Genomic DNA, 17945 nt, shown 5'->3' on the forward strand with positions numbered 1-17945 from the left:
AATTTGGGCTTCTTAGGGTGCTAGTTGGTTCTCTACAGCACTGACGGGAAGCTACAAGGCCACTACTGTCTAAGTTCTGGGTTCATGAATGCTCAACTTATATATTGCAATGAACAGTTGACAGAAAAAGAAAACCAGTCCAGAGGAAATGCTTTGCCACTCAGCAGCATGAGGCAACTGCAACTATAAAGACAAGTCTTGATGGTGATGACGATGATGATGACAATGGATAGCCTCCTGTTTACAAAGCCAATTTATAAATAACACGATTTTTTAAAAAATAAGCTAAAAGCAAGCACAAAATACCTTCATTTTGTATTCCCTTGCTCTGCCTTTCAGATCTACTTCTATGCTTTTGAAGTTTTCCGCACTGCCAGGCTTGAAGAGGCGATCATCCCTTATGTCACACTGGGCATTGGCCTCTGTGAATTTGTCTCTGTGATCCTGTGTGTAAGTACAGTTGAGCTGCAGGCAGCCTCACTCATTCTGTATGACCAGCTGCAAAGAAAAAGGTCAGAACAAGCAGTGGCCACATGTCAGGTTGGATTGATTGATCCCCTGGTTGGTGGGCATCCTCTCCTCCACAGGGAAGTCCCGTTCGTCAGAACTCAAGTCAGGGTGGCAACCTGCTTCACTTGTCCTGAGCAATGTGGCATGTCAGGGTCCTCTGGGGAGGGCTTCTGTTTGGACTGACCATCTCTTTTGCCCTCAGAGCTTCATCATTGACCACCTGGGCCGGAGAATTCTGCTGTGGGGTGGTTTTGGGATGATGGCCCTCACTTTGGCCCTCCTCATCCTCACTCTGTCTCTCCAGGTAAGCAAGTTCATGGCTCTATGGATCAACACATTTTGGACAATTCTTTTTTATTCACATTTCTCTGACCACAGTATTTTTATATTAGAAGGTTTCTGTTTGTTGTCCCACTTGCCACAAACAGCCACAAAGGTTCTTACTTACAGATATTAATTTCTTCATTTTAATATTTGATTGTTATCTAAATTTTAATTGTACTAATACTGTCACAATATACATTTTGTATCTGTCTTTTTTTTTAGTCTTGTCAGCTGTCTTGATTATCAAATAGATAGCTAAAAAGGTAAACGTCCATTAATAATTTAAAAGGTGAGGTAAAAGACTTGTGCCAGAGGTTAAGGTTGCACTGAAATTCACACAATGACCTAAAACTGTCATGTCTTTTCAGGCCATCACTGGAATCTATAACAGGAAAGGGTTATTTTTTCTGTGGAAATAAATATGCTTTTCAGATGTATGAAGCCCTCCTCCCTGACTTTCATTTTGATGGCTCTCTGTGACCAAAGACATGTTTCATATTCATATGGCTCCAGATTCATATTCATAGATACAGACCACAAACATGCTTTCACAGGCCTGCATGATGTGCTTTTGTGCCTAGGGGCTTAGTAGCATAAACTTCAAGTATAATGTTTAGAGGCTACCTTAACTTGCAATTTCCCTCTGTTTTGGTATATCAGTGAATTAATAAGTATCATTTCTTAATTAATTAATAAGATACATCTCTTCATTGCTAAACAAGGAGCCTCCAGCAGAGTGAATTGAGTAAATAAAGTCAAAAAACTGATTTGGGATGAAACTGAAATCAAAGAAACATGGAAGGCATATTTTAAAGATCTGTCTGGGAATGTTGGAGATATATTGAAGGGTGGAATTGAAATAAATGCTGTAAAGATTAATGTTCAAGGAAAAATAGATGAAGAAGTCATCAATGTAATGAGAATGCTGAAAAAATGGTAAGGCTGCAGACATAGGCTGTAATTGGAGAAAAGATAAAATATGGTTATGGTTTACTTATAGAATAGCTTGTGCAACTTGTACACAGGAAGACTGCATCTGTGTCTGAAGAAGGCTGCTCTCTTTCTCTGGCACAAAGAGAAAAATAGAAGAGTGAATGTAGACACTACAAGGGGATTACACTGTTAAGTGTCCTTGGAAAGATCTCTGTCAGATTTCTGATCAGGAGAGTACCAGAGGTAACCGGAAACAAATCTGGGGAATGGGTGCAGCTTAATACTAGAGAGTGGGGTACACAGACCCCATTTTTGCTATTCAGCAGGTCACTGAAAAATGTATGACTGTGAGAAAGAAAGCTCACAAAAACTTATGCCTTTCAATCAAATTTGCCAGTCTGAAAATGTGATATTTGGCTACCATAGACTAATACAGCTGTTCTTCTACAGTGAGAAAGAAAGGTTATTGTACCTTAGAGAAAGTGTATGATAAAGTGACTTAGGCTTATATTTTGGTATGTTTTCCACAAATACAGAGTTGGTTGATGAATGTGATAAGAGCATGCTTCTGACCATATTATTAAAAGGAGGAAAGAATTGGGTATATTAGGAGAAACTTCTAAAAAAGTTCAATGCAGTGATAATAGAATGTATGGAAATGCAAGAAGAAATACAGCCAAGCATGAATGGGTACAGAATGAATGCCAATTGAATACAAAAGAATGTGTGTTAAGATAGTTTGGTTACACAGGATGGATTGCAACACTAAGATATGAAGGAAAAGTGAATGGATCAAAAGGAAGATTGAAAAAAATCATTGTTTGGATGTGTAAGAGTTGCCACATTCAGTGCCGAATGAAACTCTCGCGAAACACAGGTTCAGTCAAAGAAGTTTACTCGGGTGTAATGCAAGTGGTTACAAACAAAGCCAGGGTTGGCTTGGCACAGATTGCATAGCATTTTATAGGCAACCCATTCCCGTGCTTTGCAAGTCCCGCCTGAGACTGCCCCTGACCACCTCTCGCCCCCAGCTCTCCCCCCCTCAGTTCAATGGCAGGTTCAGCCAGGGTGCTTTGTTTCTTGCTTGTGAGGCAGGTCCCGTGCGGCTGACTCATGATTGTGCTTGATGGGCGGCTGATCGCGGCTTGAACTGTGGGGCTCTTTGTTGCTGTTGTCGGCGGCCTGCCTGCAGCGGCTGGGGAAATCCCACTTGTTACAAGGTAATTGGATCCTTCCTGCGGGCTAATTACCGCCACCTGCCAGCAGTTAACCTGCGGTGAGCGCTTCCTCTTTCCCTCGCCTGCACCTGAGGCAAGGAAGCTGACCAGGCGTGCTTGAACCTAGCTGGGCGGAATGGCGGCTGGCTTGTCTGGCGTGCGCTGAGCCCAGCTGAACCTGACAGGATGGAGTTGATGAGATTCTGAGAAAGAGAGAAGAAAGAAGGTTAGACAAGACAATGAATGAAGAGGTGTCTGGACAGGGTGGAAGCAAGATTAGAAAGGCATGGGAACATATATTGAACACTGTAGTGTTACTATAAAATAGTTTCAACTATGCTGCCTTCTTATCTTGTCTTCAATTTCTCTGGCTTAATATTTCTAATTTCTTTTCTGTGGGTCACATAAAGTTGCTTACACTGAAAGAGAATCAGATGATGGGGATGCATGTACGTCTGCTAACTCACAGAAATGTCCACTGCTATTACTCCATAGGAGTTATTAAGATTTTCTATGGTCATCATAACTTGCACCTGCTGGAAGTGCCATTATCACAGCAGCAGCCAAATCCATTGTAAGCTGAATAATTTCAGGTTATCTATTTCAATAGCCCATGGACACATCCATACACATAGGCTGCAAAAAATATAGTACAATGAGGGAACGATGTATTATCTAAACTTCCAGTGGACTATTATTTTAATTCCATCTTCTCTTGTACTTCCCTTTTAGGATCAGTCTCCCTGGATTTCTTACAGCAGCATTGCCCTCATCTTCCTCTTCATAATTTTCTATGGAATTGGTCCATGTGAGTAAACTGAAATAAAGTCTGTGTCCTTCATAATCTGTACATGCTTGTCATTCTGTACTAAAAATTCAATTTCATCTTGCTTATTTCCCATGTGCTGAGCATTAATATATCAACAACAAATGCCATGAACTTCATCAGCATTGCTCCTTCTCATGTTTTATTGAGTGGTTTAACAAGCATCCATTACAGCAACACCCTTGCTCTTTTCTCTTTTCTCCAGTCTTTATCTGGGGTCATTCAGGGTTCTGTCTCTAACCTCCACAGAATTCAGTTAAATCTTTCAGTCAAGTTCACCATGCTTTGACCAAAGACATATTGACCAGTCCTTGATGTGCAATCATCCTCTACCAGAGTCCATCATCCTTGGTCCTCAAAACCAAAACTGTTCTATCAGGAGCATTCATGGAGCCAATCATTCTTCTTTCTTCCAGTTGTATTTCTCTTTCCATTTACAGTCTTCCTCCTTGGACAAGGCCTCAAGATTTTGTGCTTCTTTTCTAGATTTTTCAAAGTTCCTGGTGAGGTAGTTGCACCTGTTCTTCTTGTCCCCATAAGAATTGGCAGGAATCAATAATTGTCAGTAGTCATGTCCCTTGTGACAGGTTTTTCAACCTGGGCTTGGGAGTAAATTCACAGATCTTCTGACTCTTCATGGCTTAGCTGAGCTCCTTAGTGCGACTTAGCTGAATATTCTCAGATGTAGCTCAGATAGAATAGAATCTTCACTGCACACAAGGATGGATTATTCAAAACATATATTGCCCATTGCATAATATGCAGCATAATAATCAGTATAAAAAACTTTTGGACTCTGAGGGATTTAAACTTCAGGTTTCATCTTCCTGATTTTCTGATTAGAATCACCAAGCATCTGGTGGTGGTTCAGGTTCGATGGGGCAGAACAGACTTCAGTTCATTCCTGACAACACTGAGTGGCTGTAACTGTTTGGCCCCCCTGAGTCAGGGACATTTTCATCATTGGTCTTGGATAGGGTAGCACTTCCCCATTCGAGACCAGTGTGCAACTTGGGAGTCCTCCTAGACTCACAACTACTGCCCAAGAGTAGGGGCAGCTGTGGTCAGGAGGGCTTTTGCACAGGTTCATCTTGTGCTCCAGTTGTACCCTTTCATTGATGGGGAGGCCCTTCAGACAGTTATCATGTCCTGGCCACTTCACAACTGGATTATTGCAATACAGTCTACATGGGGCTGCCCTTGAAGACCATCCAGAAGCTACAGATGATTCAAAATGCAGTGGTGGGAGCAGTAACAAGTGCTTTTCATTATGCCATATGTCATCACTGCTATGTGAGCTGCATTGGTTGCCTGTTGGCTTCTGGGTCCAACTCAGGATGCTGGTTGTCACCTATAAAGCCCTTCATGGCATAGGGCCTGGATATCTGAGGGACCACCTGTCTCTAATTGTTTCTTCCCACCTGGTATGTACTAAATGTTGTCATCTTGCAGGACTGAGGAAGATGCCCTATCTATCGCCCTCTCCCCCACCCTCTGGAACAGCATCCCCCCCAGAAATACAGAAAGCACCCTCTTTCCTGTTCCAGAAAGCCCTTAAGACCTGGTCCCAGGCCTAGTGTTAATGTGTTTGTGAGACCCCTGTTATGGTTTCTTGTTATGGTCATTGTTGTTTTAGTCCAGGCCATCTGTGTTCTTTTATGTCTTTAGCTGTTTTAATTGTTTGTTTTTGAATTTTGTAAGCTGCCCAAAATTTCCTAGAGTGGGCGACCATAACATCAGCAGCAGCAGCAGCAGCAGCATCATGGTGCAGTCTTTAAGCCAAGCAGCTGTAAGTTTATCTAGTGGCCATCTTTGCCTCACAATTAGCTCCCAACAAACAGCATGCTTCAGAATTCAGTAGGTCCATTTAAATCATGTTTCTTGGCTTCTTGTCAGTTTCTAATTACTAAAAAAATCCTCCAGTTCTTTTTGTTTTCTTGCAAGGTACAACTACATGTCATGTGTTCTTCAGGGATCTATCACCCTGTCTTTTTTTTTCCCACTGAAGGCTTGAATGTTTCTTCTGGGAGGACCTCAGTTCTTTTTCTGAGTTCATTTGTTATTTATTTATTAACTTGTACCATGCTGCAACCTAGCAACTCCTAGCAGCTTACAGAATATAACAATTAAAATATCCACAGTATGATTTAAAACAAATAATATCATCACACTTCAATGAAGAGAAAGAAAAAACAAAGAAAGGTACAAAGAGAGGTACAAAAATATAAAATAGAAATGGTACAGTGCTTAAATTACTGCAATGTCAATTATTTCCTGTTTCTTTTGCTTTTGGAATCAATCTTATCAGCTGAGTATGATCCTTTCTTTGACTGTATTTCTAATTGAAAGTTTATTTATTTATTTATATTTATTTATTTATTAAATTTCTCCCCTGCCCATCTCCCCCCAATGGGCGACTCACACAAAACATTAAAACCATAAATACATATAAATACATAAAACATCAAAATTTTAAAAACATTACTAAAAAAAAGGAAAAGTTGTCTGCTTTGTTAGGCCTGTTGTAATACCTCCATTATTTATCTGATAATACAGTATCTTCTCTCAATAACTGAAATATGGCCACTCATTACTCCAATTCTCTTGAGTACATCTTTTCAATGCTCTTCAAGCATTGGTACAAGTCTATACTAGTTCCTAGGTATATACTATATATATAGGTATAGGTATATAGGTATATATATACCTATATATAGGTATACCTATACCTATATATATATATATATACCTATACCTATACCTATATATATAGGTATATAGGTATATACCTATATATATATAGGTATATACTAGGTATATGCTAGATTGCTTTAGAATGCCAGAATCATTGCAGATCACAATTTCAGAGTCTAGTCCTTTCTTATATATGTTTGCTTCTTAAAGCACCTATGTAGAAAACTTTTATTGACTTTTGACTTAGAGAGAAAATTTGTTAGGCTCTCCTGTTTGCTCACCCTGTTACTCTATGATCATGCTGTCTGAAATCTGGCTACCTTATATTCCTCCTACAGCCTCTGCTTGCTCAATAAAGCAGTCACTCAATTACCAACAGTGATCAATGAGCAGCTCATTGCAGTGAATCACCAACTACTATGACTCTTTATCTTCTTATAGGGCACAGTTGTATCCTTTTTGTCTTTTAGGGATTTGTTGTCTATCTCCCATTCTGCAGTGCCTCTTTCCTGACACACTCAGAGATGTTTCATCTGTGAAGGCCTGAAAACTGGTTTGATTTCTAGTGGTGCAGAATATCTTCTACATATTTTGCTTCTGATTGTTACACTCACCCACTATGCTTGCTCTTATCTTCCTTATGGAGGGTTGCTTCTATTTTCCTTGTATTGATCAATCCTTGTCCTTTTTCATCAATTTTTTCAATCTTTTGACATTTTCTTTAAGGATAATACAAGGGTGCATTTGCTGCAAATACGTATATCCCAGGTTGTTTTCAGATAGGAAGACAAGCATATCATAAATACTGTGAGTCGCAACTGCAGATTTCTATCTATTTACCTTTATTCATTCTACTCAGATCATTACTATTTCTTCTCATTCCTTTCTCAGGCTCTCATGCTGATCAACCACAAACTCTTGATTTAGGAGAGAATATTTGCTAGGAATTCCCTCTTAGATGCCTTCTTGAAACTCCCCAGGGAAACTCGCATTAACTCTCCCTGTTTGTTCAGTCACCCAGCCACCTACAATAGGCAATGATCAGCTTGCAGGACACACCCCATTTTCACCCTTCATAGTTAAGCACACAATCCCCTGGAAGGTCAGCTTTTCTAGTCACTCTCTTCCTTGCTTATGTTTACTTCCTGTTGAATCTGGCTGCTTCTGGAGTAAACAAAGAAGGAGAGCAGATGGCCATTTTCCTGTTGAATTCTACAAGCAAATGGTCATCTGTTCTCCCTCTTTGTTTACTCCAGAGTGGCCAGTTAAATGAAGCAAAAATCCACAGACCTAGATGCTCCATGCTCTCCAGAAAGAGTTCTGTTTTGCATTTGAACTTTTGGAAAACACCTCTCTTTGCAGGGTGTCTCTCTCTCTTCCACTTAATTTTTACCAAGACAGCTTATTCTTCTTTGTGTGTGTGTGTGTGTGTGTGTGTGTGTGTACCTTTGAGTCACTCTTCTCCTGGCAACTGCTTAGATTGTCTGCAGTTTTCTTTGCAAGATCTTTAGAAGGGGTTTGCTCTCGCCTTCTTTTTCCTACAGCTGAGAGAGAGCAATTGGCACAAAGTCACCCATCTGGTTTTGTGCCTAAGGTGGGACTGGAACTCATGGTCTCCCAGTTTCTATTCTCATGCCTTAACCACTACAACCTTTTTCTTCTCTAATCAAGTAAAATCGTTTCTCCAATAATTTACATAGGGAAAAACTTCCCTCGGGGGCAAGGAGAGACCAGATGGAAATGAGGGGAACAGTTTCTGGCTAGGTCCTTCTGGACCAGTAAAATGACAGAATGCTGGCACTGAGGGGGGGACACTGAGACCACGAGGCCGCAACTTCCAAATGAGAGAACCCATGACTCTTCAGTACGTGAATAAAGGGAAGATTCCATCTTCCTTGGTAATGGGTTCTCCTGCCTCACCTCAAAAGGTTTTTTTCCTAACATCCAGCCAGAACCTACTTTCCTGTAACTTATACTTTTATTCCGAGATCTCGGTCTTCTGTGTGATAGCCTTTCCAATATTTGAAGAGCATGGTCATATCTCCCTTCAATCTTTTCTTCTCAGATGGCTATTTCCACCCATCTCTCTTTACTGGGGCTGAGTTTCTAGTTCCCTAATCATTGTTGCTGTCCTTCTCTGAACCTGTTCCAGTTTGTCTGAAACCTTAAAATTTATGAGCAAGAACAGAACACAAAACTGCATTCCAGAGTGAAACTGAATGGAACCATTCATGTCCATGATTTGGAAATTATGCAGCAGCCTAAAGCTGAATTTGCCTCATCTTCAATTTCCAAGATTCTTTTCATATGTACAGTTGCCAAGTAATTGTAAATACCTGTACATTTCTGTTTCCTAAACAGCAACAACAACAAAAACTTTGCTCTTTGTTCTGGTAAATATGATTTGGTTCTTTTTCAATCTTTTTCTGTAACACATCATTCTGCTTGATGTTAGATACTGGTGTAGATGACAATGGGATCCAGCTGCAACTTTTACCACACATGCCTTTTCCTGGCTTCCACTGCTATTCATGCCCCTGTCACCAATCTTGGAAAACCAGCTTTGCTCCCATCCATCCCAGGGAGTGTACAGTGGATGATTATTTTCTCAAGGGATAGGGGGACTTCCCCCTTTCCCAGCTCATCTTGGGGAGGGGGAAGAAGTCCTGTGAAATAGGATGCACTTGAACATGTACACACAGCGGTGTGGGGACCAGAATCCCTGACTATGAACTATGACATGTTTTAAATTAAGTGAACCATTCAATGATTAGAGGACACCAGGAGCATGCTCTGCCAGCTATATTCATGATTGAAGGCCTGGCACTTGCTGCATCTTGCCAAAAGGGTTCTTGCCATGGTGAGCTCTGACAGGGAGGGGCACAAGGGACACAGGGCTCCTCATGAGCATGGAACATGAATTCTGCAAGGGAGGGACAGCCTTGACTTTCTGTGGGTGTCTTTCTTTCAGCTGGTGCCATCTTCTCTGTCATGGTGGAGATTTTCAGTCCTGCTGCAAGACCGTCTGCCCTTGCCCTTGCTGGCTCGGTCAGCTGGGTGGGCCTCTTTATCATTGGCTTAGGTTTCCCCTTTGTGGTGGTAAGTTGGACTGAAGTTCATGATTCCACATGGAAGGAGAAATAAATTAAAATAATAACATAAATCATGTATGTTACAACAATCCTGGTACTTTGAACTGATTTTAGAGCTGATTGCCAATTAACAGTTTCAAAACATTCTTACCGTGTTTAATTTCAGAGAAAGATGTTTGTTTCAAAGAGTACATTTGGGCTTTCTTCTGCTGTTCTTCAACTATCTTAAAATGAGACTTTCAACATGGCATTTTTTACTGTTTTTTTCCCCCCCAATCATTTCCAAAGAGGATTCCCTACCCACAACTCGTATTTGTCCCGACAAAGACTCTGGTCTTCCTTTGGTTTTTTCCTTTGTCAATCACAAGCTTCAAGGGGCTCTAGGAAAAGAATGCTGAGAGGATTCAAAAGGGAGCTCACTGACCAGCATTTGAGCCGGCTGAACTCCCTCAGCCCAACTTTCTTCACAGGGTGTCGCTGTGGAAATAAAGGGAAGGGCAATCCCTATGGAAGCTGCTTGGGGCTCCTAGAGAAAGGGCAAGATATAAATCTGTTAAAATCAATTAATCAATAAGGGGAACATAAGATTCTGAGACCCAAAGTAGCTTGATGTTGGAAAGTCAGAGTTGTGAGCTCTGAACTCTGCACATGCATTTTTATCAAGCTGTGGTGTGATTTTAAATCACAAATCTTGGATCTGAAGATAGCATGCAAAGTTTAAAAATAAAATTAAACTCCCAGTTTTAAAACTCTGACTCAACCACCATCCTCTTGCTCTGGCACAAAGATATCCCCTATTTGTTGAGGACAGGAACACACAGCTTGTCCTCTTCCCATCATTTTTGCTCCACTGCAAAAGTGGGATTATTCTACATCTGCTGGCGAATCATTCCAAGGGGCGAGGGTCTGGCCCCCAGTCCCTGGCCACTGGTTTCAGGATCATTGGCCTTTTGGCAGTGAGCAAGTCAGGGCTCCCTCACTGTGTCCAAAAACCATCTCCTGACTTCTCTTGCCCATCTGTGCATGGTAACAGAAGCCTTTTTACTCAATTCAGGATCCACTAAAGCATCTCTAATAGATGACCAGACAGCCTCTATTTGGACCGCCAGTGAAGAACTCACTAGTTCATGTGACAACCTGTTCCTCTGGCTGACAACTCCCATGGTCAGAAGTTTCCTCCTGATGTCTAACCAGAACCTCCTTCTTTGTAATTGTAGTCCTTTGGTTCTAGCCCTGCCCAGGGGGACAATAGATAATAAGCTCTCCTTCAGATGTTTGAAGACTGCTATCATATTGCCCCTCAGTCATCAAACAGACTAAAATATTGAACCATTCTTCATAGGGCTTGCTTTCCAGAGACTTAGTAGCCCTACTCTGAAAGCCATTCTTATGTGTCACTGTCTTTTTTGAACTGTGGTGCCCAGAACTGGACCCAGCATGTAAGTGACGTCTGACCAGGCCAGGACAGACTGGAAGAATTGCTTCCCATGATCTGAATTCTATGATCCTGCTAATGACCCAAGATAGCTTTGCCTTTTGTAATCCATCCAGCCCTGGAGTTTTGTTGTCATTCAAATCAGTGAAGTTCTTGCTTTTCCTCTTTTGTCTGTCTGAAGCTGCAGTTCCCTTATTCCCCCAGTGGCCTTGCAATGACCAGCTACAGCTCTGTTTCTGTTCTGAGGGAAGAGAGACCCCACATGGTTCTGCCTTCCTTCAATCACCCATTACCCAAACAGCCTTCCCCGCTACCCCTGCCCTTTTGGGTATCTTTCACAAGCTTCAGCTCAGTCTGACACAACTTCTACAACTTCAGGCAACTGCCTTGTATTCTTCTTCAGTTATGTTCCTCTATTTTTCCATTTCTTGTTCCTAGCCCTTTTTCTCTTCACTATTTTAGAGGCCTGCATGTATTCATGCTGGCCTCTTTAGATTTTTCCTTCTTTTGAGGACAGTTTGCAATTGTGCCTTCAGTATCTTATTTTGTAGAATTTTCTATTCTTCCTGGAAATGTTTCTTCCTTCAAGTGCCAGCTGTTGAATCCAACCAACTTCACATCTGAATTCACCAAAATCCTCTCTCCTGAAGTCCAGGATGCAGGTCTGTCTCTTCTCAATGCCTCCTCCTCTGGATATTACAGATTCATAGATAACATTATCACTTGCCCCAAAGATCCTACTCAACTTCGTTCAAGCAATTCCTCCCTGTTGGTGAGGATTAGATCTAGGACAGCAGGCCACCGTGTTCTTTTTTCCACCTTCTGACAAGAATTCATTGGATCTCTGACTCTTGGCAGAGTTAGATTCCCAGTGGATGTGAGGAAATTCCCCCATTATCATTATTACAGGTCTCTGTGAAAAACTGTTTACCTGACTCAGACAGGCCATATACACATCTTCTGCCAGCTCGGAAGGTCTATAAAAAATTCCCACAGTGATATCTCTTTGTTTCTTTCTCCTTTTATTCTTACCCAAATACTTTGAACAGGATTTCCATGCTCCCATTCCTGAGTTTCTGTGCAATACGGGAGAGACAGAGAGAGATGCTCTACAATGCGCCACTTCTACCATTGCAGTTAGGTCTGCTCCATCTGAATACGTTGCAGTCTTCCAAGGTTATGTGCCCATTATGAGCATCAGCCCACACATTTTCAGTAATAAAATCACATCATATTTGTTTTCTGAGTTAGGGTCTTTAGTTCCTCCTCTGGCATTGATGGAGAAACATCTGAGTGGTACCACCTCCTGGTCTCTTTGTCTGGTGTCCTGAGAAATTCTGCTTTCTTGGCTCCAGTCCTTGCTGGCACATGCAGCTCTAGTCTTTGCCACCCCTCTCTTTTTTTCCCACTTCTGATGAGACTGGCAAGACACCTTCCAGATCCTTACTTTCCACATTTTATAAGATGGAACATAGGATACTATTGCGGAATCCAAACCCTTTTGGTGACACCATTGCCATAGCTGCTTCTTGACCTCCAGAATCCTCTTTCTTCTTTTGTGCCATGACCCAGCTGAGAAAAGCACATCCATGCTCCCAGTTCCTCTTCCTCCCTGCCCAAGGCCTCATAGTCTCCACAGATTCTTTCATGGTCAGAGGGCTTTTCATGCATTGTCCAGTGGTCAAGTGATAGACTGATGAACACATATCACATTAGTGTATGCAGTGGTGTGCCAGGAGATCACTCACCCATGTCAAGAGGGAATTATTCTGACGTGTGTTAGAGGTACATTAATATACAGCTGATGTGAACAAGATACCATAGGTCCTGTAGTCCCGCAGCAGCCCTGTGAGAAAGCCACAGACAATTTCACCCACAGAGCTAACAGTAGAAGAGCTACCAGCATCCCTGCAGTGAAACTGCCCTAGTGAAGCTGTTCAAGAGAGCCAGTTTCATGTAGTGGTGAAGGTACCAGCCTAGCAACCAGGAGACGGTAAGTCCTGGTCCCACCTAAAGCATGAAAGTCAGCTGGGTGACTTGGGGCCAGTCCCTTGTACTCAGCCCAACCCAGCTCACAGGGTTGTTGTTGTCGAGAAAATAGGAGGAGGAAGGAGTATTAGGTATGTTCACACCTTGAGTTACATATAAAAAAGGCAGGATAAAAATCTAATTATCACCTTCATCATCTGCTGGACCCATGGGCAGCTTTGCCACAGGGAGGGCCTCTTCCACCCCACTTCAACTACTGCAAGTGGCTCTTCAACCACCACTCTGTGGGGAGAAGCAAGTCTTTTTGGTGGTGGAAGAACTGGTACTAAAAAACCTACTTCCCTAAGAGACGAGGAAGTGAAAGCAGGGGGGATACTAACACCCCAGGAGTAATCACTTTTCTGGATTGAAGAAGTGACAGCAGAAGAGCTCCAGAAGAACTTCACTTTCCCACCCTACCTCTACCTGCTTCTCAGGTATACACAGAAGTCCTGTTCTGCTCTGTTGCTGAGGGAAGGTTGAAATGTCAACACTTCCTTAAGTCACCATTGTTTTCTGCCAGCTCTTTAGGCTCCTGTCTCCAAAAAGGGCATGTGCTAATCCCAAACACCTAACCTTCAGCTGCACATCCACTCATGTACAGGCCTTTTTGAGTTTTGTCTGACCTCTTTTAAGTTTGAGCCACTGAGCGCTTTGTCCATTCCTTCTTGGAGACCATGTGATGGGTAAAAAGGACTTTCTTATTGTCCAACTGCACCCGTTGCCCATCAGGTTCACTTGGTGGCTTGGATTTCACCAAGTTTTAAACTCGCCAGTGCTTTCCAGCTCCAGTCCCAAACATCTATGCAGGGGAGACAACAGTTCTGGAAAGGGAACCTTTATGGGGAACTTGCCTGCATTCAGAAAGTCCAGAGTGAGCTGGTCTAGAACAGGAAGAAAAACACAGTGAATCTCCTACTTCTACCCATGGGAAACCCTCTCACAGCCAGTTGCAACCCTTCCCAGAGTCCAGCAGGGCCTCATGGGTGGTTCAGTTTCTTCTTTAAGCCTTGGCCAAGAAACTCATTCTTTCCTCTAATTTTCTTTCCTTAGGAGGCCCTTAGTTACTACTGCTTCCTCATCTTCTTCGGTGTGCTTGTTGGAATGGGAATTTTCATCTACCTCTTCCTTCCAGAGACAAAGGGGAGGTCAATCCTAGACATAACAGAAGACCTCAACAGGATTCCTCTAGGGAAGAAGGTCACATTAACTGCTCTGGAAAATAATTCTCCTGGAAGCCACAGCATCTGTACCAAGTTATGACAACAGCCCTGCTGGGAAAATGCAGGCTTTGAGGACTAAACCAAATGCAGGGATTTTACTATGAAAATCACCAGGCGAGGGAGGAGAGGGGCAGAGAAGGTACTCATGATGGGATCAAGGCAGCCGTGGAGAAGGCATCTGACTCTTTCCTCCTTCTGCTGAAGCTAGAAAGCCTATATTACCCCTCAGCCACCACAGGCACAGTCCCTGGGGCCTATGAAACTTCTGGCATCTACAAAAAAGCTTTAAGCTAAAAAAAGCCTGTAACATCAACATTTGTGTATCCTAAAATCAAATATATTTAAGATGTTATTACCATTTGATTATATTTATAACTGCTGCAATGGGCCAGAATGGATGTGATGACTCCAACTGAATCTATGAATTCTGATCAAGCCCAGACCCTGTAGGCATAGTTACTTCACCTTGCACAGATGTCAATTCTGTCCTTATAGCCTACAAAAACCTGAATACAGGTAATAAGAATAAGAAAAAAAAATTAGATATATAATTTTTATTAAATAATTTTTTAAGAGAATAAAAACAATACTAATTTTGAAAGAAAAAAGTAAGGAAAGTAAATAAAAGTAATAAGTGAAAAAAAGTGCAAAGAAAAATAGAGAAGAGAAAGAAAGAAAAGAAAAGAAAAAGTTATAAAGAAGTGGCTTCTGATCTTCTTAGCAGCAGTTACAAGTACGTTTATATTTTACCCTCTCTCTCTAAGGTTACAACATAATTTCCTTCTTTCCAATCATCAGACCCATAAATCACAAGTTCATTTTTTTCTTGTTTCAGCAAAACTCCATAAGGAGTTTCCAATAAATGTAGTTATTGTCCTTTCTTTAATCAAACAAGTCAATTTTGCCATCTCTGCTCATTCTGTCATCTTCACCAGCCATTCCTGCATTCTGGGTATTTCAGAGTCTTAGGACAAGAAAATTTTTAACTGAAAAGGCCCTCCCCAGAAGGTATCAGGTAATAGACCCTCACTGACTGATTCAGAATGTCATTCCCCAAGAAAACAATTAAGGCTAGCTACGCATCTAGCACGAAACCACCCATCAGGCAATAACCATGCTACCATTCAAGAGTATAAGAGTCATCAAGCATCTCATCATTTTTCTTCTCTCTGGTTAAATTTAGAGTTAGCAGGCAAAAAACCCAAACCCAGACTTTTTTTTTTTTTTTTGGCATTCAGTTGCAGCAGTTTTGCAGGAATGTAGGCTCTCCCTGGACATCCCTAGCCCTGCCTTCATGTGGGAGGAATATTTCAGCCAGTTATTCACTGCCTCCCTGTACCTGAGGACTCACAAAATGATCTACAAAAGGCCTGTAGTCCCTCACCACCCCTGCCTCCTGAGTTGGAGATTAGCAAACAGAATGAGTCTGAACTCTGAAGTCCAATAAGGCTCCTGGGGAAGATCTTCTACCCGCTGAATTTTTCAAATGTCACATCAGCTGGTGGGCTCTTTTACTTGCAGGTTTATTTACTCATGTAAATAATTCCTGTCAAAATCCAGCTAGTTGAGAGCTTCTATTATGGTCCCCATTTACAAAAAAAATGATAAGGGTGATCCTTCAAATTATATACCGATTAGTGCAATTGACATTGTAGCAAAATTGTATGCCAAATATCCTTTATACAAGATTGAGGATTGGGTTATTGAAAAGGGCTTGTTAGCTGAGACTTCTGGGGGAGGCATGGTGAGTTAAACATGTCTCCAGGAGAGAGGAGATGCAAAGAACCAGTGAGGAGATTGGTTCTTCAAAACTTCTCTGGACCAGGAGAGGACAGGAGATCACCTATGTGTGCTGCAGATGGCTGCTGCTCAGGAGGAGACCACAGGACAGCAATCTCCTGTGGGTTTGAATCTTTTAAAGGTGGCTGCAGTGGAATTGTTTAAAGGCCACTAATGTCAGGCCTAGCCCAAGGAACTCCTGGAGACCGTGCAGGTTCAATCAGCAAGGTTTATTAGCTAGTGTTTGTTTACAGAATCTTCTCAGACTGCCGGCTAGTTCCCAGGACCAGGAATTCACTATCTCCTGGAATGTTAGGGGTGCGTCAGCTTTCGCCTCTTATCTCCAGTGCGTTGCTCTGGAGACAAGATCACGTTCTTTACCCCCCTTCCAGTCCCATGCCACTCCATCACAACTAGGTTCACTAACCTTGCTTTCTAATCACTGTAGGAAATTGCTTATCTAACCATCTTAAAGCTATTAGCGTTCTTCAGAAAAGCCACCTGGGAGTCTATCTTCATTTCTGAACAAAAGAAAAATTAATTGTTAGTTTAAGAAAAATAATTTGAAATAAATGGCAAAAAGCTAACTAAGATTTTGAACTAAGAAAGTTATAATTAAGGGTTAATTATATTGGAATTAAGGGTCCAGATAAATTTGGAACACTGAAACTTTTACTGTAAGATTTTGGAACTGACTATATAAAATAAACAGCTTTCTGTGGGAAGCAAAATTATTCTGTCTGTTGTAAATCATAACAGAGATTAGAAACTTTATGATTTAAATTGGACACTACAGGGGACTGAAGATTCCAGGCAAAAAGGGGCAAAAAAGTGTAAACCTGCTTTTGGATTTGATCAGTATTAGGATTTATAAAATGACACAAAATACTATGCCATTTGAAATATTAAAGGAGATCTTCAAAGAATGGGGCCAGAAATTAGTAGCTACAATATCAGCAATATCAGTAATGATGTCTGGTTCTATGGATGGGCTATGTTCAAAAGATATTAATGAAGGAATGACAGATGTGGAACAAATCTTGCTTGATGCAGAAATAGTAGAATCAGAAATATTGGGTTTTCAAAAAGTGTGGATTACAAGACAGAGAAGGTATTTAAAGTGGAAATACAAGTGATGGGCCAAGAGAATGACCTGGATAATGACTTTTTACTGGATTTACAAAAGAGGTTTGCTAAAGCCTCGAAGAAGCCTTTGGGATGGGAAAAAGAGAGACCAAATCCTATGAAAACATCTGAATGAAATAAAGATCAAGGTTGTCAGAAGTAAAAGGAAGGAATATAAAATAGGTTTATTTGATCAACGTTAAAATAAGACATCTTTTTATAAAGTTCTGGCAACCCTTTACAGACTTTTTGCTGACCCCAAGATTGAAAAGCTGAAGTCTTATGGATTTGATTACAGATAAGGGATGGGTTATGGGAAGAAGATATACTGTATCTATTTGTAAATAGGGGGTGTACTGTATGTATTTGTATAGGGGGTGAAGAACTACCAACTTGTTTATACTTGTGATGAAGATTGGAAGTAACTTCTTTATATATTTCTTTTCTTTGTCTTTATCTCACATTTCCTTTTTTTCCTTTTTTTCCTTTTTTTCCTTTTTTCCCTTTTTCCTTTTGTTTCCTTTTTCTTTCTTTGCACTTTTCTCTTTTTTTTACTTTCCTTTCTTTCTCTGAGTTTAATTTGTATTAGTTTTTATTATTGTAATTAAAATCTTCAGTAAAAATTATATATTAAAAAAAAAGAAAAGGGCTTGTTAACCAAAGAGCAATCTGGATTTAGACCTGGCCTCTCTACTATAGATAACTGTTTCATTTTATGTCACGTAGTAGAAAAATATACAGCTAAAGGGAGCAAATTGT

The 17945-nt window shown here is 41.1% G+C and overlaps 1 protein-coding gene across 1 annotated transcript in view; it reads left to right on the plus strand.

The window, feature by feature from the left end:
* Positions 1–15563, plus strand: part of LOC112542404 (solute carrier family 2, facilitated glucose transporter member 11-like) — a 40455-nt gene extending 24892 nt beyond the window's left edge. Inside the window, exons 7-11 of the mRNA XM_088143705.1 lie at positions 340–450; positions 713–814; positions 3717–3792; positions 9476–9603; positions 14113–15563. Coding sequence (XP_087999831.1) covers positions 340–450; positions 713–814; positions 3717–3792; positions 9476–9603; positions 14113–14322 — 627 coding nt within the window. The 3' untranslated portion in view covers positions 14323–15563. The remainder of the gene's footprint in view (positions 1–339; positions 451–712; positions 815–3716; positions 3793–9475; positions 9604–14112) is intronic.
* Positions 15564–17945: the final 2382 nt, after the last annotated feature.

Source organism: Python bivittatus, unplaced genomic scaffold (genome assembly GCF_059951505.1).
Source record: "Python bivittatus isolate LINGU-HERP-01145 unplaced genomic scaffold, Pbiv_v1 ctg000390_np1212, whole genome shotgun sequence".
Classification (NCBI taxonomy): Eukaryota; Metazoa; Chordata; class Lepidosauria; order Squamata; family Pythonidae; genus Python; species Python bivittatus.